Genomic DNA, 20,057 nt, shown 5'->3' with positions numbered 1-20,057 from the left:
TTCCTGCTCTACATCGCTTTCATTCTTTTCATTGTCTCATAACTATCCTGCCGCCACTTTTCTCTCGTCAGCCTTTTTTCCTGTGCGAGTGCGTTCCTGACTGCGGCATCCGTCTTCCTCAGGCACCATCCCTCTCCCATTCGTCCACCATTTCTTTGACACGATAATCACGTCGAGTTGTCATTCGTTTTTCATCTTATTATAAATTCTTTAATTCTACAGTACATACTTGAGGCCCCTCACCCACCTGCTGTTCAGGATGGCCGAAGAACCCCAAGTCATGTCTATCCAGCAACGGATTGCGGCGTTGAAACATGCGCAAGCGGGTCAGACTGGAGGCGCCGAGGCCAGTGAGCCGACACTGATTCAACCTACTCCGTTGCCCATCCGCCCGGCTGCTCCTCCGAAACCCAAGACATTCAAGCTTCCCAATATCGATGAAGCTCCCGGCAGCAATGGATGGACTCACAGTGAAACTCCGCCGCCTACCTACAATGAATCATTCCCTAGCCCAGTCTCACGGCCGATGCCCACCCCCGCACCGGCCACATTCAAGTCGCCCCCACCATTGCCCGTGCGCAAGCCTTCCGATCAGCAGGTCCAACAACGCCCTGCACTACCACCCCGACGGCCTACAAACCCCTCCCGGAAAGCCTCCCGGGAGTCTATGGCCTCAGACATATCGCGATCAACTACTACAAGTATAGGCCGAGCAACAATCACCTCCGTGGCCTCTTCCGACTCGGGAACAGGCCGCTCTCTGCCGCCCGCATGGGGCGAGGCGGAATTACCTCCCTTGCCTCCCAAACGACAACCCCAACTGCCCTCGCGACCCTCAGCTACATCTGTCAAAAGCAATAGTAGCTTGTCTGTGCCGCAGCTGCCTGCGCGCAGGGGATCTACTCAGAGTACCTGCTCCACCGATAGTACATATTCTCAGCCGCCCCGACCGCCCCCGCGGCTCCCATCCCGGAACAACAGCGACAGGTCACCCAGCACAAATACGGATAATACTTCGAGCGAGAGTAGATCGACCCTTCCCAACAGGAGGTTGCCTCCGCCTCCTCCATCGAACGCTGCTTTGGGTAAGCTGCAGCAGACGGGATTCGCAGCGATCAACAGGACTACCTCTCCTGTGGAAACGAACGGTAGTCCTCCGCCGGTACCATTGGCTTCACGCCCATCCCCACCAGATCTTTCTAAACTTCAAGCCAGCAAGCCTCGCTTGCCTGCTACTAGCCCAACTGCCGGGACGTCGAATGCTGCTGCTGCACTGACGGCGGCCTGTCTGAAATGTCGGGATTTCTCGGCAGCAGACGCCCACGCCGCTCAATATCCGCGTGCGACCTTGCCGACTCACGACTTGGGCTGGTTGGCCAGAGAGCTGACGGCGCCTTTCCCCTCGCCCACCGACAAGGCTCGTGTCATCTTCACCTGGCTGCATCATAATGTCGATTACGACGTAGAAGCCTTCTATGGTAATCGCGTGCAGCCTTCGACGCCGGCCAAGACGCTGGCTTCGGGCTTAGCGGTATGTGAAGGGTATGCGGGTCTCTTTCAAGCCCTTGCGACAGAGGCAGGCCTCGAATCTCGCAAGGTCAGTGGCCACGGCAAGGGAATCGGGTATCTGGATCCCGTTCCTGGTTCAGCGCTCCCTCCTTTCAAGGGAAACCACGCCTGGAATGTGGTGCGGATTGATAATGGGCAGTGGAAGCTGATCGACACCTGCTGGGGAGCGGGATGCGTCCAGGGGCCGGGTCAGCCCTACCGAAGACAGTTCAATCCGATCCATTTCATCGAGACCAATGATGAATTCGGCCTCAAGCACTTTCCCTCCAATGGAAACGACTTTTACCGAGATGACGGGCGTCCCGGAATCAGTTGGGAGGAATACCTTATGGGCAATCCAGCCTCACCCCTTGGGGCCGAGCAGCCGTTGGTCTACTCGGATGCGGAGAAGCACAGCATCGGAGCACGCACCTATCGACCAGCGGCCAAGGAGATTGCAGTGCAGCAGGGCGGGCCGCTGCGCTTCCAGTTCGGACTCATCTGCGAGCACTGGACTCTGGAACACCACTCGCGGGCCCAGCCCGGTCTTTTCCTGTTGACGATTCACGGCGCGGATGGCCGACAGGACGACCGTCTGGTCTTCACGCATTACCGGGGCACTAACCCCGGCGGCGGCGGAGATATGTGGTACCTGGACGTGCCGGATGTTCGAAGTTTAGGCACCCCGGGCCAGACGGTGCAGGTGGTGGTACTAACACGTTTTGCGGATCGGACAGATCCACGAGGTGTGACTATTACGGCGGATGAATATCGGCGTGGTGTTGGGCGGGTGGCAATGGCTTGGGCAGGTATCGCCCAATGGACACTAGTCTGAAGAGTGTCTCAACGAGTCAGGATGAGACCGATCATGGAATGGACATTTGGCCCCCTTCCCCCCCGGGGCCAATAACACCCTCCGGTTAATTAGGGCTGGCTCCAGGGATAATTCAGGATTCTTTCGTCACAACTGCAACTGACCCCGCTTGCCCAGACTCCTCGTTTGTAATTGTCATTGGGTGCCTTGTGCCATCATTACTCGTACCTTGGAAAGGTCTTGTTTTTTGGGGGGGTACTGTACGGAGTAGTCTACCCGGGGCACATAGTATATTAATTACTTCCATTCCTACAACCTAACTAATGATAAATATGATATTCGTGAGCATCTACTCCGTACGCGGGAAGTTTGAATCCCGAGTGAGAAATGAGCGCAGGTAGCCGAGCACGAGCACCGGGTCTAAAAGGCAGACTCGGCCAGAATCCGTCCTTCCCTAAACCCAGCCGAGGCAGAATTTTACCTAAGACCATAGCTCTAGTGGCAATTGTGGTTTGTGTGGTAGGTCGACGATTGGAGGAAGTATTGTGAAATAACTTAGAAAATCCGCCAATCCCTGGCTCGGGGCGGGCGATTCCGTTGCGAAGAGGGTTGCGACTTGCGAGAAGCCGTTTCCCTCGGCTAACTAATAGTCATGGAGATTAATTACTCGGTAGCAGCCGCAACGGGGGAATTCACAGTTTGTATAGTGGAAGAAGAATTAAAGAAAGAAAAGAAAAGGAATATTGTCACTTTGCAGTGAGTACATCAATGAGGACAAGATAAGAACTGCCCGCATGCTTGGGGGGACATCACTGAGACGAACCAGTGACAATCTGTGTCTGTCTGCTCATGTTTGTTGATCGGGATTGCTGTGGTTTGAAAAGGCAGAGATTGTCGGGTAAGAAAGAAGGGACTAAGACCATCTGGGGAAAGACGGGCGGGGGGCCGAGACCCTTGATGCCCGATTCGGCAGGCCTTCGAGCGGATCATGTGCTCCGTTCCGGGGAAAAAAGAATACAGAGAGCTGGAGAATTCGGGGATTGTCCGGGCCTCCACAATCCCTCCATCCCACCTTCTTTCTCCCAATCAGCCGATGTTTTCTGTCTCTTCCCCGGCCTTGTTTCCCCCCCCCCGAACAACAGACGATTCCAGAATATACCGAACAGAAAGGAGCCATCCTTCAGTCAGGCCATCGACTGAACTTACGGTATAGAAGGATCCCGATAAGCGATTCCGACAGGAAAGTTCCAAGCAATAATCGGTGAGACGGTCATCGTCACACAGCATCGCACAGCCGACTTGGCTGCTGCTGCTGCTGCTGCTGCTGCTGCTGCTTGCTTCTCGCTTGCTGCACTATGCATCATCCCCCGGTCACCGTCTCTTTCGCTGCACCGTGTGTTCTTGCGGTGGTGGTTGTCGAGTCTATCACCGGGATAGGTAGCTAGCAATGCCGATCCATCCCGATTAATTCCCACTTGGTCTCCCCTCTTCTTTTCGCGCGGTTTCGCATTTCTCGTATGTGCCCGCAGCCCCATTGATCGTTGCACATGATTACCGGGCCCGCTGGGGTATGGATTTTGATTGGGGTCCCCAGATCCCCTCCTCCTCTGCTTCCACGGCTGACTTCGGATGCCCGTTCTCGGGTCAGGGTTTTTGTTTCCCTGGCCAGCTGAGGAGGAGGATTTGATTACTTCCTGCTCGTGCGGAGAAAACGGGATACCACCACGGGCCAGAGAGGCTTTTTCATTTACCACGGTTTCGGCTCAATTGCCCCCTTAGGGTCACATTCGGCCCTCTCCGGGTGGTTCTTGCATGACGGGTACCGACCAATTGTTCACATTCCCTCTGCTCCTGTTTGTTGTTCCCCTTTCCTACTCATCCGGGTGGTCAATTACATCCTCGGAATTGGCTGTCCCCATCGCAGGGTAATCTGGTGTACCAGCCAAAACAAATCGTTGACGTCTCGGTTAGTTTCTCCACACCATGTGCTGGTGTGCTACTCTTCTTGCCCCAGAATGTTGGGCCATCTGACACACCCGGCTTGACCCAGGTTCAATTTCGTCTCGCGCGTCTCGGCCAGCCGATGGAATCGAATTGACCCACGGCTTCCTTCCATGTCAGCCATCCGGGCTGCATGGCATCCATCCAATCCTCGCCATAGGACAGATACCCTTAGTCTAGCTTCTTGGGGCTAAACCACATATGCGTCCTCGCTCCGCCAGGGTTCAGGCGACGCCGCAATAGAATGTATTAATTTTTTCTGTCGCGCTAATCATCTCGTCTACTAGACTACCACAATGAGCGGGGACCCTCTTGTCTCTCTCTCCCCCTCCATGGAAGGACAAGTCGGGTCGGGACAGCGCGCGCCCTAAGGTTTAGCGGTTGAAACCGGTCGTGATGGCTTGTCTTTCGCTTGTCCAGGTTATGGTGGATGCTTGGTCGGGCCACTTACGTAGTGGCAAGCATCCAGTTAATTTATTTTTTTTTTCTCTCTCTTCGTCTCTCGTGGCCCCATCCACTTCTCGCGTGCGCGTGGGTGATGCTCTCCAGGCAGGACCGCAGGACCCAGCAGTTTAAATTCCCCGTCTTTTCCCCAGTTTTCTCCTCTCTTCGTTCGTTCCCCTGATCGGTGGTGTCCCTTCTTCCCTTTCCTAGATAGACTGTGCTCAACGCTCTCCCCCTTGTGCGGAGTCTATCTTCCATCATGCAGAAGATCGGCAACATCTACTTCATTTCGGCCATCGCCGTTATCGGCGGTGGTCTTTTTGGTTTCGATATTTCGTCCATGTCTGCTATCATTAGCACACAAACCTATCTCTGCTATTTCAACCAAGGAGACGTCAAATACGTGGATGGTGAAAAGAAATGTTCCGGTCCCACTGCCGATGTTCAGGGTGGTATCACTGCCTCCATGGCGGGTGGCTCCTGGCTGGGTGCTTTGATTTCTGGCTTCATATCGGATAGGTTTGGTCGTAAGACTTCCATTCAGGTCGGCTCGATTATCTGGTATGTTGCTTCGGATGCGTTGCTTGTTCTTTCGGGTTCTGATGGTAGGTCGTGATATAGGTGCATCGGTTCTATCATTGTCTGTGCTTCTCAGAACATTCCCATGCTGGTTGTTGGCCGTATTATCAACGGTCTCAGTGTTGGTATTTGTTCCGCTCAGGTGCCCGTCTATATCTCTGAGATTGTGAGCCTACCCCGGTGCTTCCCTGCTTATTTAGCTGGTATACTAATTGTGTTCATAGGCTCCCCCTACCAAGCGTGGACGTGTGGTCGGTCTGCAACAGTGGGCTATCACCTGGGGTATCTTGATCATGTTCTAGTAAGTCAACCGAACTTTGGCTTCCTACCACTACAATGCTGACGGTCCCCACTAGCATCTCCTATGGTTGCAGTTTCATCAAGGGAACCGCTGCCTTCCGCATTCCTTGGGGCCTGCAGATGATCCCCGCGGTTTTGCTCTTCCTCGGTCTGATGCTGCTCCCCGAGTCTCCCCGTTGGTTGGCCCGTAAGGACCGCTGGGAAGAGTGCCACGCTGTCCTGACCCTGGTGCACGGTCATGGTGACCCCAACTCCCCCTTCGTCCAGCGCGAGTTCGAGGAGATAAAGAGCATCTGTGAATTCGAGCGCGCCAATGCCGACGTCACTTACCTCGAGCTCTTCAAGCCCAACATGATCAACCGCACGCACGTCGGTGTCTTCACTCAGATCTGGTCTCAGCTTACCGGGTATGTTCAAAGAATCAGTTTCTCAATCGCAGAAACTAACAGACCGATGATTTACAGAATGAACGTCATGATGTACTACATCACCTACATTTTCGCGATGGCCGGCATGACCGGCAACAACAACCTGACCTCCTCCTCCATCCAATACGTGATCAACGTCATCACCACCATCCCGGCCCTGATTTGGGGAGACCGATGGGGTCGTCGTCCGACATTCCTGATCGGCTCCGTCCTGATGATGATCTTCCTCTACGCCAACGCCGGTCTGATGGCCACGTACGGTCGCCCCGCGCCGCCCGGTGGACTCGACGGCGTCGAGGCCGAGTCGTGGATCATCGAGGGCGCCGCTAGCAAGGGTGTCATCGCCTGCACCTACCTCTTCGTGGCCTCGTACGCGGTCTCCTTCGGCCCGGCCTCCTGGGTCTACCCGCCCGAGCTCTTCCCGCTGCGGGTACGCGGCAAGGCCGTGGCGCTGTGCACCTCCTTCAACTGGGCCTTCAACTTCGCGCTCTCGTACTTCGTGCCGCCCGCCTTCGTCAACATCAAGTGGGAGGTCTACGTGCTGTTCGGCGTCTTCTGTACCGCGATGACCATCCACATCTTCTTCATGTTCCCTGAGACCACCGGTAAGACCCTCGAGGAGGTCGAGGCCATCTTCACCGACCCCAACGGTATCCCGTATATCGGCACGCCCGCCTGGAAGACCCGCAACGAGTTCAAGCACGGGGCCATGGTCGAGGAGGTCGGCTTCGACGAGGAGAAGCGCGCCGGCGGCGAGGTCGTCCACGCGGAGACTGCCGAACCTAAGGTTTGAGGGTCTCGTGCGGATGACGTGTTGATGTTGTGGTGGGTTGCTTGTCAGGGGTTTGGAGATGTTGGAGGGGGCACACGACTGATGAATGCGGGATGATGAGGGATGAAAGATGATTGATTTGCATTTGGGTTGCAAAAAGAGATACCATACCATGCGTTTGTCACGGTTCTATATACTTTAATTTTAAACTTGCCTGTCTGTCGGTAGTATATACGATGTTTGATGTGAGATATGGAGAGAAGTGTGAACAAGAATTAATAATTACTGAGCTCAGTGCTTTGAATTCGTCTCTTACTCATACACGTCCATGACGGCGACCTCATCGTCTCTGGATATTCGCATCTATAGCATGTGCGGCATAGTGACAATGGGAAAGTTGTTTCGTCCCATCAGATCTTCAGTCCTCTTTCTACCTGTCGATGGAAGAGGCTTTGCATACGGTACAGAGTACATCATCAGCACCATTCCATCCAGCTGACCTGAACAACCATAGGGAAAAACCAAAGGCAGAGGCAACCGCTACAAATGCCCACAAAGCAAAAATAAATTAGTGTAGGAACAGAAATCATACAACAGAACAAGTATAAAAGTGGTCACAAACTGCTCTCTTGTAAGCGCTCTGTCAGCGTGTTGCTGAGTTGTTGTTCTTTTTTTTTCACTTATATATTTTTTTGTTCATCTGTACAGTCTTCAATTATACTCGATTTATGTTTACATAGATAAGATTCTTGAAACTTTTAGTTTTAGTTATTTTGCTGTATTATCTTTTTATATCATTCTAAACTATAATTATCTTTATTTGCTTGGTGCTTATAGAAATCCTACAGATTGTACATAATATACAAAAATTTTGATAAATCAAAAAGATTATAATCTTATATACTAAATAGATAACTGTATAATTATGATATCTAAAACCGGGCTATTATCTATAGAAAGCTATCTATCTTCTAACAAATATCTTAGAGCAGGCAAAACAAGATTATCAAAATGTCTGTAGGGTGCCTGATTGCGCTACCCCTATCTGAAAACGATGGCACATGGAGCAGTTGTTTCTCCCACACAAACTTCTTTATTAACAGAGAAAAAGAAACAACCCAGGAATTCGAGGAGTATCAAAGATATGACAGTCTATCATCCTCTCCAATCTCATATCGGACGACCGCATAAACCTCAGCGAGATACCTTCTGCTGTGCGGCGAGATACTCCTTGCTGAACGGGTAATCGTTGTAGCCGACTTCATTTTTGGGTAGATAGAAAGTGGGCCGGTTATACTTGTTCAGCTCGATCCCATGCCGGACTCTAAACACCAGATCCGGATTGGCCAGGAAATGACGACCGAAAGCCACCAGAGTGTCCCACTTCTTGTATCGCTCTTCCAGCGCCCAGACGGCCGTCTCGGGCTGATAGCCCCCGGCCACCACCACAGGGGACCGGTTCTCCCACGCCTCCAGGATGAAGTCCAAGGTCTTGCCCTGGTTGACGGCCTTGGCTCCGAAGATCAACGCCCCGGGGTCCCCCGTGGCCTCCACCAGCGACAAGTACGCCAGCGGCGGCACCGTGGCTTTCAACTGCGCAATCACATACAGGTACTGTCGGCGGATGTCCCCCTTCTCGGCGTGCTGGAAGGCGGCGTAGGGGGAGAGGCGCAGCGCGACGCGGTCGGCGCCCACCGCCGCCACGACGGCCCGGACGACCTCCAGGACCAGCCGGGCGCGGTTCTCGGTCGATCCGCCCCACCGGTCGGTGCGCCGGTTGACGGCGTCCGAGAGGAACTGATCGAGCAGGTAGCCGTGGGCGCAGTGCACCTCGACCCCGTCGCCGCCGGCGTCCACGACGCGCCGCGCCGTGTCCGCAAAGCTCTGGATCACCTCCGCGATCTCCGCCTCGGTCATCTCCGCGGGGACGGCCGCGACGCCGGCCAGCGGGACGGCGCTGCTGGACCGGTTTCGCAGACCTCGCTGGGCGAGGAGCGCCGGGTCCGCGGCCCGGCCCATCCCCCACAGCTGCTGGAAGTAGTACGACCCCTGCGCGTGCACCGCGTCGATGATCGCCTTCCAGGCGGCCACCTGCCGCTCCGTCACGAAGCCCGGCGTGTGCTCCTGGCCCTCTTCGAGATGCGAGACCGCCGTCGCTTCGGATATGACCAGGGTTCCGGGCGTCGATGCCCGGTCGGCATAGTACTGCGCCATGAACGGCAGCGGGGTGTGGTCGTCGTCATTGCGGTTGCGCGTCAACGGGGCGAACACGATGCGATGGTGGAGCGTCATCTTGCCCACCCGTACCGGCTCGAAGAGTCGGCTCGATGCCGGGGGGATGGTGTGCGCCACGGGCGTGGCGGGAGGCGCTTTAGCGCTGAAGGTGGTAGTGACTGTTGTCATCCCTGCTGGGTGTTGGTGTTTGTGATTCGAAGTAAGGATGACAAGAAAACAGTTTGAAGTGTAAAAATCAGTTGCAAAGACTGTTCGATTCGTATCAGATCGTAGAGATCATGGAAGTGAAATGTCGCACAAAGAAGGGACCAACAGTCACTGTTGTTGGCTATATCCCGGGTAGTATGAGATGCGTTTATATCCCTCAACTTTGGACTGCGGCGGAGTCACGGAGCACTGCCAGCGGACTGATAACAACGCGAGCGGTATGTGCCTGTGTCTGTTTCCCGCCAATAGGAGCCACTCCTGCTGTCAGACGATTCCCCCGCTGGACACTGTCAGTGCTTCAGTGGATTCAATGGCAAGGTCGATCCTTTTGGTTTGTTTCTGGTCGGTGCTCAGGACCCTGGTTGGAAATCAGTCACCCTCGCGGGGGCGGTGCCCCAGGTTTCCGGCAACATGCAAGCCAGATATTTCCTCATCTCCACATGTGCTGTGCTCGCAGCCATGATCGGGAGGATTGCGTAAGCCTAGGCTGACCTTGCACAGAAGTCATGATGATCTACGGCCGTTGACTCTCCCTGGGTGTTTGAGAGCCTTCTTCCGAGGGAACCTTGAAGAAACGGCACAGACCTGACCCACTGAGATCAAATGCAGTGTGGTACATCTAGCTGTCAGTCAATTTAGGTGGGGAAGATCTGCAAGAATAGACCTATAGAAGATTGGTTAGCAGCTCTCCGTCATCAACTAACTAACTAATTAGTTAAGGCTTCGAATTTGTCAGACAAAATCAATGAGAGTAACTTAATCATGAAGATGCCCGCGACTCCGAGGCCGCAACTCACACAACCCCGCGACTCCGCGACTCCGCAATAACTAGAGGCTTGCTCAGCACCCACGAATCTAGGAATATATAAGTATCCCTGAAGTTCCATTCCAGACCCAACACAGTTCAGATACAAATCACATACGGCACAGTGGGTGAAAAGGCTCAATAACAGCATCCTCCACACCATGGCGACTACCTCCGACAGCACGAAAACCAACTCATATTTCCCTCTAGCGGGTGCCCGACAGGACGGATGGTCTGATGGCGACCGAGCAACAGCTACATGCTTCTGCGGTGCTGTCCAGCTGAGCTTTGTAGGTTCCCTCGGCGTATGCTTCCTTAACTTCACTCTTCCTATGCTGACAATCGGGCAATCCCTCCAGCCAACCCAGGGCCCTGGCCTCGTCGACACCTTCATCTGCAATTGTACGGACTGTCGCAAGATCACCGCATCAATGTTCGCCTCGAACTTTACCATCGATGACCAGCATTTGGTCCATGAGCGCGGCCGCGAGTTGCTATCGTCGTATAGCCAGTCCAAGACCGTGGCCTCGGGGAACAACATGACCAACTTCTTCTGCTCGGTTTGCGGCACCCTGATGTACCGTGTTTCGACTGGTTTTCCCGGAATGAGCATTCTACGCATTGGGACTATAGATGATTTCGCCCTGCACGAGAATCAGTTGAAGCCGCGGATTGAACAGTTTGTGAAGGATCGTGTGGGTTGGTTAAGCGCGGCTGAGGGTGTCAACCAGGTCCATGGGAATTACTATGCTTGAGGATGGTTTCAAGTTGGGCTGGAATATTCTATATCCAAAATGCCTGGTTCTGGTTCTAAAGAAATGTTGCTTGGAAAAAGCTATAGGAAAAAGATTGAAAAAAAAGCCTAGACTTAGTCTAACCCAGAGTGCTCGGAGCATTGAACTTCAATACTTGAAAGACCTGGATACTGCTCATATCCAGAGCCCCGAGGGAAAGGATCGCTCATAATACCAAGGGGCTTGGACAGCACATAGTCGTCCAGCCCTTTCGGGGTAGTGATGATGATGGTGATGATGATGATAGCGGTGATGTTTGTCCGGATGGTGATGGCAGTGCTGTTGCTGCGGCTGCTTTCCCCGTCGCCATCGCCGAGCAAAGGCGTGCTATCCCCTGGGGCGCGCCCCCGTTACCCGTCCTGAGCGAGTGTTATATCCAGAGATTCGCCATGGGCATCTCATTCGACCACAGTCCAGCGCTCTATAGCCAGCGTGTCAGCGCGGACATGTAGGTGAAAATCGCATGATTGATGATGGGGTTTGGCGGTGCGGACGCTGCTACGGAATCCGCGGGGGGGAGTTGTACGCGGAGGTTACCAGGAAAAAGAAAGGTGCCACGCCTTCACCCTCTTAGAGAACGAAAGAGAGGTAGTTTGGTGTCTTCCGTACTCTCTGAAAGCACTCGGTCTTAGGGTTAGTGCGCAGACAGAAAACAAAAACATACAACAGAAGGGATTCGCTGGTGGTCACCCACCCAACTACTAACCTTCCGGCGTGTGGCTTGAGTACGGCTGAGCGGACGGGAAGCCCTATTTTCCACACCCTGTGGTCGTATGTGATAGAATTAAGCATGAGTATCATTCTTGTAGATTGTCATGTCAAATTGGCCCTGTGGTTTGTCCATTGTCAGGGTCCGAGTGAGCCTGCGTGGGAATATGGACTTCGGTGGGCTTGTCCTCCAGCCATCGGAAACTATACTTGGTATGCGTATGCGGCACAAGTCCATCATCCGGGTGGAATTCGGGATGAAGACACGTGCAGAAGGAATTGTCTAGCTAGATGGTTCATGGATGCCTGTGGCGGAATATTCGGTTGTGTCTTTTACCGCCAAGCATGATGGAACATGGCGACGACACGACGAGCTTCGTTTGGGATTTGCATCGTGGGGTTTTCAACGGGCAGCCAGCACGGAGTCTCTCACCGTGACTCGCTTGTGTCCATGACTGGCGCCTAGAGCAGGCAGACGTACCGATAGAGACTGGTTTTGTTGGGATAAAAACAAGGATAGAAAATACAGAAAGAAAAAGGAAATGAGCCCAGCCCGGCTCGATCAGGCAACCTTACGATCTGGAGTCGTACGCGCTACCAATTGCGCCATAGGCCCATTTTGGGTGTATAGTTTTGCTTTGTAACGATTCTCAACGCACACAAACAAATGTACATGAGGTAGGTGCTGCGGTGATCGTATTTGACGCTGCTGGTTGTGGTTGTAAGGTAGCCAGTCCATGGTGTGGGGATGTGGATAGGTGTCGGGGCTTTTGAAGGTGGCCTTGGAGGATGGTATATAGTGGTACGTTTCTTGGTTGATTCTGTTTGGTCTGGTGCGTTAGTATATATCATGAGGTACAGAGGAGAGTGGAGTTCCGTGTGCGTTAGATAGTACAGAACGAATGAGTTGGGAAGATGCCTGGGGCTGGCCCTATGTCAACGTACCAGTCACCGAGGGTCACCAGGATTGAGGATACTTGACCCAGCGGCAACACTGGCCCCCGGTGTTCACGAGATGCTACCTTGGGCGGCTATGCCACTGGAGTACGCCTCTTTGCCGGCTAAATTGGACCCCTGATGCTCGTAAATGGCGTTTATGAGTCAAGCCGATCTTGAAAATGTGAAGATCCATCCGTTCCAGATAAGCTGATCAGCACTGTCGTCATCTGATCAGGATTCCACCCCAGTATCAAGCAATGGGCTGAAGAGAGTTGACCTCGATCCTGCCAAGAAGTTATTGGCAACGGCGAGACAAGCCTAAGGGTGATTATCAGATCAGCCAAAAGGTGCGCGCAAGTCCATCCTAAAGATCATCCCAACCTCGAGTGAGCAAGATTGCACATGCCCTGACCTCGACAAACAAATTGCGGTGTGTGCGGTCCAAGATATCTTCACCATCCTCAGGGGTGGCATTGCCTTGAAGTTACACTTGCCTGGTACATTGACCCAATGCCCGTACCTGGTGACTTCATATACGTTGTATTCAGAGAACAGTATTCCCGCAAGAAGCATGGACACCTAGGCATGCCTACACCAGAGGTCCATGCCCCGAGAGCAGAGCTCTACTGCACGTCGAACAGGGTCCGCTGCGATATAGACGCAATCTCGAGTAATCCCTGCCTGATGTTGCCAGCTCTGAGCTATGTTTAGATGCGGATAGCATGGGCTGATCCAGCAGCTTGCAGTCAAGCAAAGGGGAGCATCGTGGGACGGACGCTGTGTTGGGTAAAGACGACCGTCCGTGAGGCCAGATGGCTTATTCCAGCCCTTTGTTTGAATGGAAGAAGATCCTGAGCGCAATGGGGAAGACTTTGACACCGTGTTATTGATTAGCAAAGAGCACCAGCTACCGGACCGAGAGCATCATGCAGCCACCGCGAATGTCATTTGACATGAACCTGCTTGAGGCGGACGGTGCCGTAGACCTACTTCCTCGTGTTTGTCCAGGGTTCATCTGGAGAGCCTCACCGATGATAACCTTTGACCGTAGTCTGTGCTCGCTGTAGAGGACTCCAGTGAGCGTCTAGCAGGACCTGGTAGGATGGAGACGTACCTTTATTATCACGAAGAATCGTCTAGCTGAGCAACAACCGCAGTGTCTTGAGATAAGGCCATCATACCAGCTAGAGTCCTGAGAGCTCGTGCAGCGTCTGAGCTGTCTGTTTAGCTGTGTAAAGCTTCCCATGGTGTTGTTATGTTGCCCGACGGAATCGGGCACGCATGGACGCTGGTCTGTGTTGGAAGGTGGCCTGTCAGAAGATGATCAGATCGACTCAGTAAAAGCTTAGCAGCTCGTCATAACTATATAAGAGGGCATGGCAAGATGAAGACACTTAGATGGCGCGACTGTTGTATGTGTCCGGCTGATGGACGAAGTTGTGTCTTACTGGACTGAGAGAGTAGATAGGAATGTAGTCCCATTATTGATGGGACATATTGCGCTTATAATGATGTCAATGTATAGAATGGGCCTATGGCGCAATTGGTAGCGCGTACGACTCCAGATCGTAAGGTTGCCTGATCGAGCCGGGCTGGGCTCATCCATTCTTTTTGGTTTTTGTCTCAACTTCCCCCAACCATTGCTTGCAATCAACATCTGAGCTTACCACCGCTGCATTTGTTTTTGTAGATATCACCTCCCACAGTCCGTGTTCTCACAGCTTGCACAGTTTGTACCAGCAATGGCCCGCATACCAACAATATGATGACCCATCCAGCGTTCAATAAGATCTCTCCCTCGGCTGGACCTATACTCCACCCCCACCCCCAACCACAACAAGTATAAAGAACAACAATTATAACACCAGGTAAAGTCCCAACATACCAACCCCAAATCCCTTATCGAATACCCTCGGATATCCAACCCTCGCACAGAACGCCGAACCCTCCCCCAAAGCAATGATGACCCTGCCTGCATGGTCTAGACCTGCAACCCCGCAACTGACCGGAGGACAAAGATCAAGATAAAGGAAGCATACAACGCCAGCTCCCAAGCCCCAACAAACACACACAACATAACAGACCATCTCAACCGCCCCACTTAGCTCAAACCCTCCCAAGCAATCATGACAACCACCCCCCGCCTCGCCAACAAAATCGCCATCGTAACAGGCTCCTCCTCCGGCCTGGGCCGCGCCATCTCCCTCCGGTACGCGCGCGAAGGCGCAAAGCTCATCTGCGCAGACCTCACCCCGACCGCCCGCGCACAAGTCCCCTCCGAGACCTCAATCGCGACGCATGACCTCATCGTGCAGGGCGGCGGGGAGGCCGTCTTCGTGAAGACGGACGTCGGGGATGCGGGGGATATGGAGCGGGTGGTGCAGACGGCGGTGGATGTGTTTGGGCGGTTGGATATGTGAGACCCCCTTCCCCCCTTTCCGCGGCCTGTTTGTTCCTCAAGACAAAAAAGAACAAGAACGAGCGAGTAAGCTAATCTGACCGTCAGTCTCGTCAACAACGCCGGCGTCGCACTCGAAGCAAGGACTCCCGCCGTGTGCCACTTGACCGAGGAGGAGGTGTGGGACACCACGATGCGCGTGAACAGCAAGTCTGTCTTCCTGGGGTGCAAGTACGCGACGGCCCAGATGTTGAAGCAGGAGCCGCATCAGCCCTCCGGGGATCGCGGGTGGATCATCAATATGTCGTCGATTATGGGGATTGTGGCGGGGTTGGACAATGGTGAGTCTCCCATTTTGATTCTGGTGAGTGTGTGCGTGGGGAGATTGTGGTCAGCGGGCTTGATAGATGGACGTGAAAGCTAATTTGTTCTCTGGGTGTAGTCTCCTACTGTGCGTCGAAAGGCGCGGTGAGCAATCTCACGAAACAGGTGGCGCTGGACTATGCGCCCCACAGGATTCATGTTAATGCTCTTTGTCCGGGTTGTAAGTGATGGTCCCTCTCCAACAGGGGAGTATCTAGGTTTGAGGCTTGTGCTGTTTGCTGACGGCTACAATGCAGACACTCAGACGGCTATCTTTCAAGAGACAACGGCCTACATGACCCCTCTCGAGGATCTGCAGAAGCGGCATCCGTTCAAGGGGCCCGGGATGCCGGATGATATTGCTCGGATGGCGGTGGTGTTGGCTAGTGAGGACGCTAATTGGGTGACTGGGATTCTTTTGCCGGTGGATGGCGGTTATACTGCGCGTTAGAATCGATTCCGTAATCTCCAAGAGGAATTGAGAGAAGATGAGATCCAGAAGACGTGCGAGCTGGTTGAAGAGCTTTGAATACGAAATGATGTCGTTTAATCGGTCTAGCTAGGCTACCTTGAAGAGAAAGAAATAAATGAAGCATACATGCTTGTCATTCTTGCTCTACCAGCTGAAGTGTCAATGCCACATTGTTTATCATTCATCATTCATATAACCGATTAAATATTAAGCTTATCTAGTAAATAGGAATCCAAACCGCAGCCAAGACCCAAAATGACTTCCATCATGATCTATTTCGCTGTAAACCGGCTCCGAGCCCTCAAAGCCGCCCCGTAGTAGTACAGCGCGAACATCCCGCCAATGCAGCCCACCGTCAACCCGGCCAGCAGACTCACCCCCTGTCCCACCCCAAGATTCAGATAGAGCGGGCGGGCAAACAGCACGGCGCCGCAAGCGAGCGCACTGCGCATGAAGTCATTCCCGGCGAACAGGCTCGCCGCATACTGCGGGTACGTCATCGGGATGTAGATAAAGATGCACTGGATCAGGGTGAAGATTCCGATCGTGTACAGCAGGATTCCGACCACCGATACGATCCAGTGAACCGAGGCGCGCGAGGTCCATCCGAAAATGAACAGTCCAATCGGCGGGAGGAAGGAGGCAAATAGCGCGGGGATGAGTCGGCGTTCCGGGGCGCCGGGGCCGCGGGTACGGATCTCGGGCTCGAAGACCTTGTACAGATACAAGAAGTAGAGGGGGACGGCAATGGCGAGGGCCACGGCGATGCTCAGAAAGACGAGGCCCATCTCACCGAGGTTGAAGTGGTAGATGTCAATGTAGACAATCGGGAAGACCTCGAAGAACGAGTAGTAGATCCCGTAGATTAGACTAGTGTAGACGTTGAAGAAGAGAATCGCTGGGTCGAGGAAGACGATCTGGAACGGTCGATACAGCGCTTCCATCGCCACGGCGGTGACGGTCAATTGCTTCTGCTTAATTTCGGACAGCGAGCGCAGTTTGTCATTGTCGGACACCCGGCGCAGGCGGCGCGCCCGCTGCAGGAGAATGGCATCCGGGAACGTTTCAGGCAAGCAGAAAAACATGAGGACGAGAATTGGGGCCGACAGCAAGACAGTTTCCCAGAGGGACCACCGCCAGCCCTTGACGGGAACGCTGAAGCCTGAGATCAGGGGACCCAGGGCGGGACCCAGGGTCGCAAAGGCCGCCCAGGTGGTGAGCCCGTAAGGCAATTTCAAGAGGCTGTACACGTCGCCGATGCTAGCGCCGCCAGTCGCCAGACATGGGCTGCCAAAGAAGCCCTGCAGAAAGCGAAGGACAAGAAGACCTCCGAACGTGTCGACCACCGCGGCGCCAATGGTGAAGATGACAAAAAGCGCGAAGGTAATGATGTACGGCGGATTGCGGCCGATACTGGGGATCTCGCTAATCGGAGAGAAGATCAGGGGCCCAATCCCGTACCCCAGGACGTACAGAGCCAACCCCAGAGATGCGGCAGTTGCCGAGACCCCAAAACGGGTTTGTATTTCCGGAGCGCTGGGCGTATAGATCGACGAGCCTAGGTAAACAGCAAAAGTATAGAGGTAAATCTGAGTCACAACGAACAGCTTCTTGCCGGAGGACCAATTCTGCGGGTTGGACGGATCATGAGTCGTGTACCAGTCCACTAGAATGGTACCGTCGTCGGTTTTTGTTGGCGCTATAGGTCGGCTGGGGGCCGCCTGCAGTGCTTCGGTCTGCGTAGCGACCGAGTACAGGCGAGCCAGATCGTCTTGAGTGCGGACCTTCTCAAGATCGGTCATTGACGGCACTCGGCTCAAGTTGGTGGCTGTTTCGGATGTAGAAGCATCTTCAGATTGTCGTTCGTTGGTGTCGGGGTCGGAATCCGAGTCCTTCTCCCTGTCCGCTTCAAAGATTGTCGCCGACGGGGCATTTCCTGCATAGCAATTGGGGCACTTAAAGTCCGGACGCTCCTCAGGGTAGGGCAGGACTTTGTTCCTAGTGACCCATCGCAGAAGCTGTCCAGCTGTGCTATCGCGGATGATAGAATCCATGATCGAATGTGATTGAGAACCAGCGGATTGGTGATTGTGTACTGAAACATTGTATCGAAGACATTACGGCCATATTTATCCTCATTCTGAAGTGCATACTGAAAACTCGTGCTCGTGTTGGAATTATTCAGCGTGGAGGAGACAAAGCAACCATGCGCTTCCACCGATGTTGTTTTCAGTCATTATTCAGCAGCACCCGCAGAAAACACGAGGGGTGGTGATTACTGATCACAAACCCTGGGCGAACCATTGGTTCTCACCAAGCCACGCCATCATCGAGGATCTGACAAAGCATGAGATTTCTAAGTCAGATCTGTAAGATAACCTACCTTCATGAATCATCTAGGGAGCTTCAGAATTGAACGCTTGGAAAATGTCTCAGCTCGTTTGGCTAAGCTTCGTGAGTCAGTCGGACTCCAGGATCTTGGCAAAATCAAAACTTTGATTTGTCATGCAAGCACTGCACCAGGGATGATTGATGCAGAGCAAATGGCTATACAATATATGATGTACATGTTGGCCTAGCAGCACACAATGACCTACCATGCAAGAACCCGGGTCTCAACCCCTTCCATGCTCGTGGAGATGAAACTCCGTGGTCTTCACGATATATGATCGGTGCGCCTCTTCCGCTCGAAGAATGTTTTCCTGGCTGCTCGTACCATCCTGCGCCTTGGGCGCGTCTATGTGGGTGTCGAAGAGCGATTGGTCCGGCATGCGGCGTACAAAGTGAATGGGCTTCAGCTTGAGACTGGGGCCGCTCAACTCATAGCCCGACGTTGAGCGGCGGGTTCGATGAACAAGGGCAGTGTACGATTGACGCAGGGTCGGCAAGGTCGCGCAAATAATGATGAGGTACATCTGGACCATACGTTAGCACCTACTGCAAGGTAGCGAGCAGCGCAGTATTGTACCTCAATCCTGTTTGATCCATGGTCAGAATATATCAAGCGCCAGTCTAATAGAACAATGGTGAATCTCACGTATACCACACAGTGATTTCTGCCCATGACCCTACGAAGCCCAATTAGCATACTAATCTGGTCTTGGAGGTTATAGTCCACATACATGTTATGTCTGAATGAGCAGGAAGGCTCTTCAGCAAGATGGCTTTCACCAGTGTCGCGGCTGCGGCACTACAAATGACTCAGTTACGGTCCGTACAGGAAAAACGGGGATTCACTCACCAGATTCCCGCGCCCATCACTGCCAGAACTCCGATTTTGATCTTCAATGGCAGTCGAACGTGCCAGAAGACTGCGATAGGGAATATGGCAAGAGCTAGATCCGCGAAGGCGTTAAAGGCTATCCTGAAAGTCAGAGTCGGATTTCATTGATCATCAGCATGATATTCAGACACTCACCCGCTTGCGAGATACCAAGCACCAGTTGAAAGCCTAAGCTGAAGCACTCGCCCGGAGTCTCAGGGCGCCATATCTTTTCGGCGGGTCGGCAAAAGCCGATAATAGCCACAATAGCTAATGTGTTCCAAATGATCGAGACTATAGTTAGGACGTATAAGAACCATCGCTTGCTTGGAGTGGCTGCCTGGCCCATCAGGCGCAGCAAGAATATCACGACAGATATTTTGCCTGTCGTGGTACTGATGACGGAGAAGTTCGGTGCGATCACCGTATACTTGAATGCTTGAATCCTGGCTTCTCGGTCTGCGATATCTCTCAGGTGCTTCCCCAGGCCATATCTTATGCCAACTTGTACCAAGCCAGAGCATACAAGAGCATTAGTCTGTCAGGGGTCACCCGCGTTAGCGAGGTTCCTTCGAGAATCGGATCTTCGCAGGCCTCATACCAGGGAGACAATGATGAACCCATCATCCCAGCCGGCTTTCTGCGTCAGCCATATTCTGGTGTACAGCCGAAGCACCACAGCGAGGCTGGCAATGCTGCCAAAGATCCAAGATACAGCTTCGATCTCAGTGCCCTTGTCAATGGCCATGATGAGACGAACGATGAACGGATGATGTTGCCGTACGTACTTTAAGGACAATCGGAGCGGATTTATACGCAGTCACTTGCGTAGCGTCGTCAGACGCCCGTGTTTTCTGTTGGCAGGGATTGTTACTGCGTCCTACACAAGCGACCACATATTGAAAATTAGCCAGGTGTCTAGGGAGCCGAATGCCTAGAACTCTAGACTAGATCCGGTGAAAGTCCGCCTCTGGTCATACAACAATCG

General features: G+C 53.3%; 7 protein-coding genes and 2 non-coding genes across 9 annotated transcripts; 5 read left to right on the top strand and 4 right to left on the bottom strand.

Annotated features, from left to right (window-relative positions):
• The first annotated feature begins 151 nt into the window (after nucleotides 1–151).
• Nucleotides 152–2,566, top strand: BO66DRAFT_115802 (uncharacterized protein). Its single transcript, XM_025641864.1, has one exon. The coding sequence runs from the start codon at nucleotides 260–262 to the stop codon at nucleotides 2,381–2,383; it is 2,124 nt and encodes a 707-aa protein (XP_025502968.1). The 5' UTR covers nucleotides 152–259; the 3' UTR covers nucleotides 2,384–2,566.
• A 2,500-nt stretch (nucleotides 2,567–5,066) lies between these two features.
• On the top strand, nucleotides 5,067–6,907 carry BO66DRAFT_412300 (sugar porter family MFS transporter; the record flags this gene model as incomplete). The annotated part of the gene is made up of 5 exons (XM_025649346.1): nucleotides 5,067–5,368; nucleotides 5,429–5,552; nucleotides 5,611–5,687; nucleotides 5,743–6,093; nucleotides 6,151–6,907. 5 exons carry the CDS (start codon nucleotides 5,067–5,069, stop codon nucleotides 6,905–6,907), a joined length of 1,611 nt encoding a protein of 536 aa, XP_025502967.1.
• A 970-nt stretch (nucleotides 6,908–7,877) lies between these two features.
• On the bottom strand, nucleotides 7,878–9,459 carry BO66DRAFT_376244 (alkene reductase). Its single transcript, XM_025645695.1, has one exon. The coding sequence runs from the start codon at nucleotides 9,287–9,289 to the stop codon at nucleotides 8,081–8,083; it is 1,209 nt and encodes a 402-aa protein (XP_025502966.1). The 5' UTR covers nucleotides 9,290–9,459; the 3' UTR covers nucleotides 7,878–8,080.
• A 468-nt stretch (nucleotides 9,460–9,927) lies between these two features.
• On the top strand, nucleotides 9,928–11,076 carry BO66DRAFT_115747 (GFA family protein). The gene is made up of 2 exons (XM_025641863.1): nucleotides 9,928–10,423; nucleotides 10,493–11,076. The coding sequence occupies exons 1-2, from the start codon at nucleotides 10,295–10,297 to the stop codon at nucleotides 10,886–10,888; spliced, it is 525 nt and encodes a 174-aa protein (XP_025502965.1). The 5' UTR covers nucleotides 9,928–10,294; the 3' UTR covers nucleotides 10,889–11,076.
• A 1,102-nt stretch (nucleotides 11,077–12,178) lies between these two features.
• BO66DRAFT_t194 lies at nucleotides 12,179–12,251 on the bottom strand. Its single transcript has one exon. It is a non-coding gene; the product is annotated as a tRNA-Trp (tRNA).
• Nucleotides 12,252–14,102: 1,851 nt separating this feature from the next.
• On the top strand, nucleotides 14,103–14,175 carry BO66DRAFT_t195. Its single transcript has one exon. It is a non-coding gene; the product is annotated as a tRNA-Trp (tRNA).
• A 79-nt stretch (nucleotides 14,176–14,254) lies between these two features.
• On the top strand, nucleotides 14,255–15,891 carry BO66DRAFT_421141 (SDR family NAD(P)-dependent oxidoreductase). The gene is made up of 5 exons (XM_025649932.1): nucleotides 14,255–14,442; nucleotides 14,593–14,990; nucleotides 15,081–15,313; nucleotides 15,415–15,516; nucleotides 15,593–15,891. Exons 2-5 carry the CDS (start codon nucleotides 14,701–14,703, stop codon nucleotides 15,784–15,786), a joined length of 819 nt encoding a protein of 272 aa, XP_025502964.1. The 5' UTR covers nucleotides 14,255–14,442; nucleotides 14,593–14,700; the 3' UTR covers nucleotides 15,787–15,891.
• Nucleotides 15,892–16,079: 188 nt separating this feature from the next.
• BO66DRAFT_376236 (MFS transporter) lies at nucleotides 16,080–17,984 on the bottom strand (the record flags this gene model as incomplete). Its single annotated transcript, XM_025645694.1, has 1 exon — nucleotides 16,080–17,984. The coding sequence occupies exon 1, from the start codon at nucleotides 17,859–17,861 to the stop codon at nucleotides 16,080–16,082; it is 1,782 nt and encodes a 593-aa protein (XP_025502963.1). The 5' UTR covers nucleotides 17,862–17,984.
• A 391-nt stretch (nucleotides 17,985–18,375) lies between these two features.
• Nucleotides 18,376–19,817, bottom strand: BO66DRAFT_376233 (uncharacterized protein; the record flags this gene model as incomplete). The annotated part of the gene is made up of 5 exons (XM_025645693.1): nucleotides 18,376–18,722; nucleotides 18,776–18,875; nucleotides 19,049–19,166; nucleotides 19,226–19,607; nucleotides 19,671–19,817. The coding sequence occupies 5 exons, from the start codon at nucleotides 19,815–19,817 to the stop codon at nucleotides 18,423–18,425; spliced, it is 1,047 nt and encodes a 348-aa protein (XP_025502962.1). The 3' UTR covers nucleotides 18,376–18,422.
• Nucleotides 19,818–20,057: the final 240 nt, after the last annotated feature.

The sequence above is a fragment of the Aspergillus aculeatinus genome (genome assembly GCF_003184765.1).
Source record: "Aspergillus aculeatinus CBS 121060 unplaced genomic scaffold BO66scaffold_30, whole genome shotgun sequence".
Taxonomy (NCBI): domain Eukaryota; kingdom Fungi; phylum Ascomycota; class Eurotiomycetes; order Eurotiales; family Aspergillaceae; genus Aspergillus; species Aspergillus aculeatinus.
Note: the sequence above shows the minus strand (reverse complement) of the source record. Positions and strands in the feature narration are given on the sequence as shown.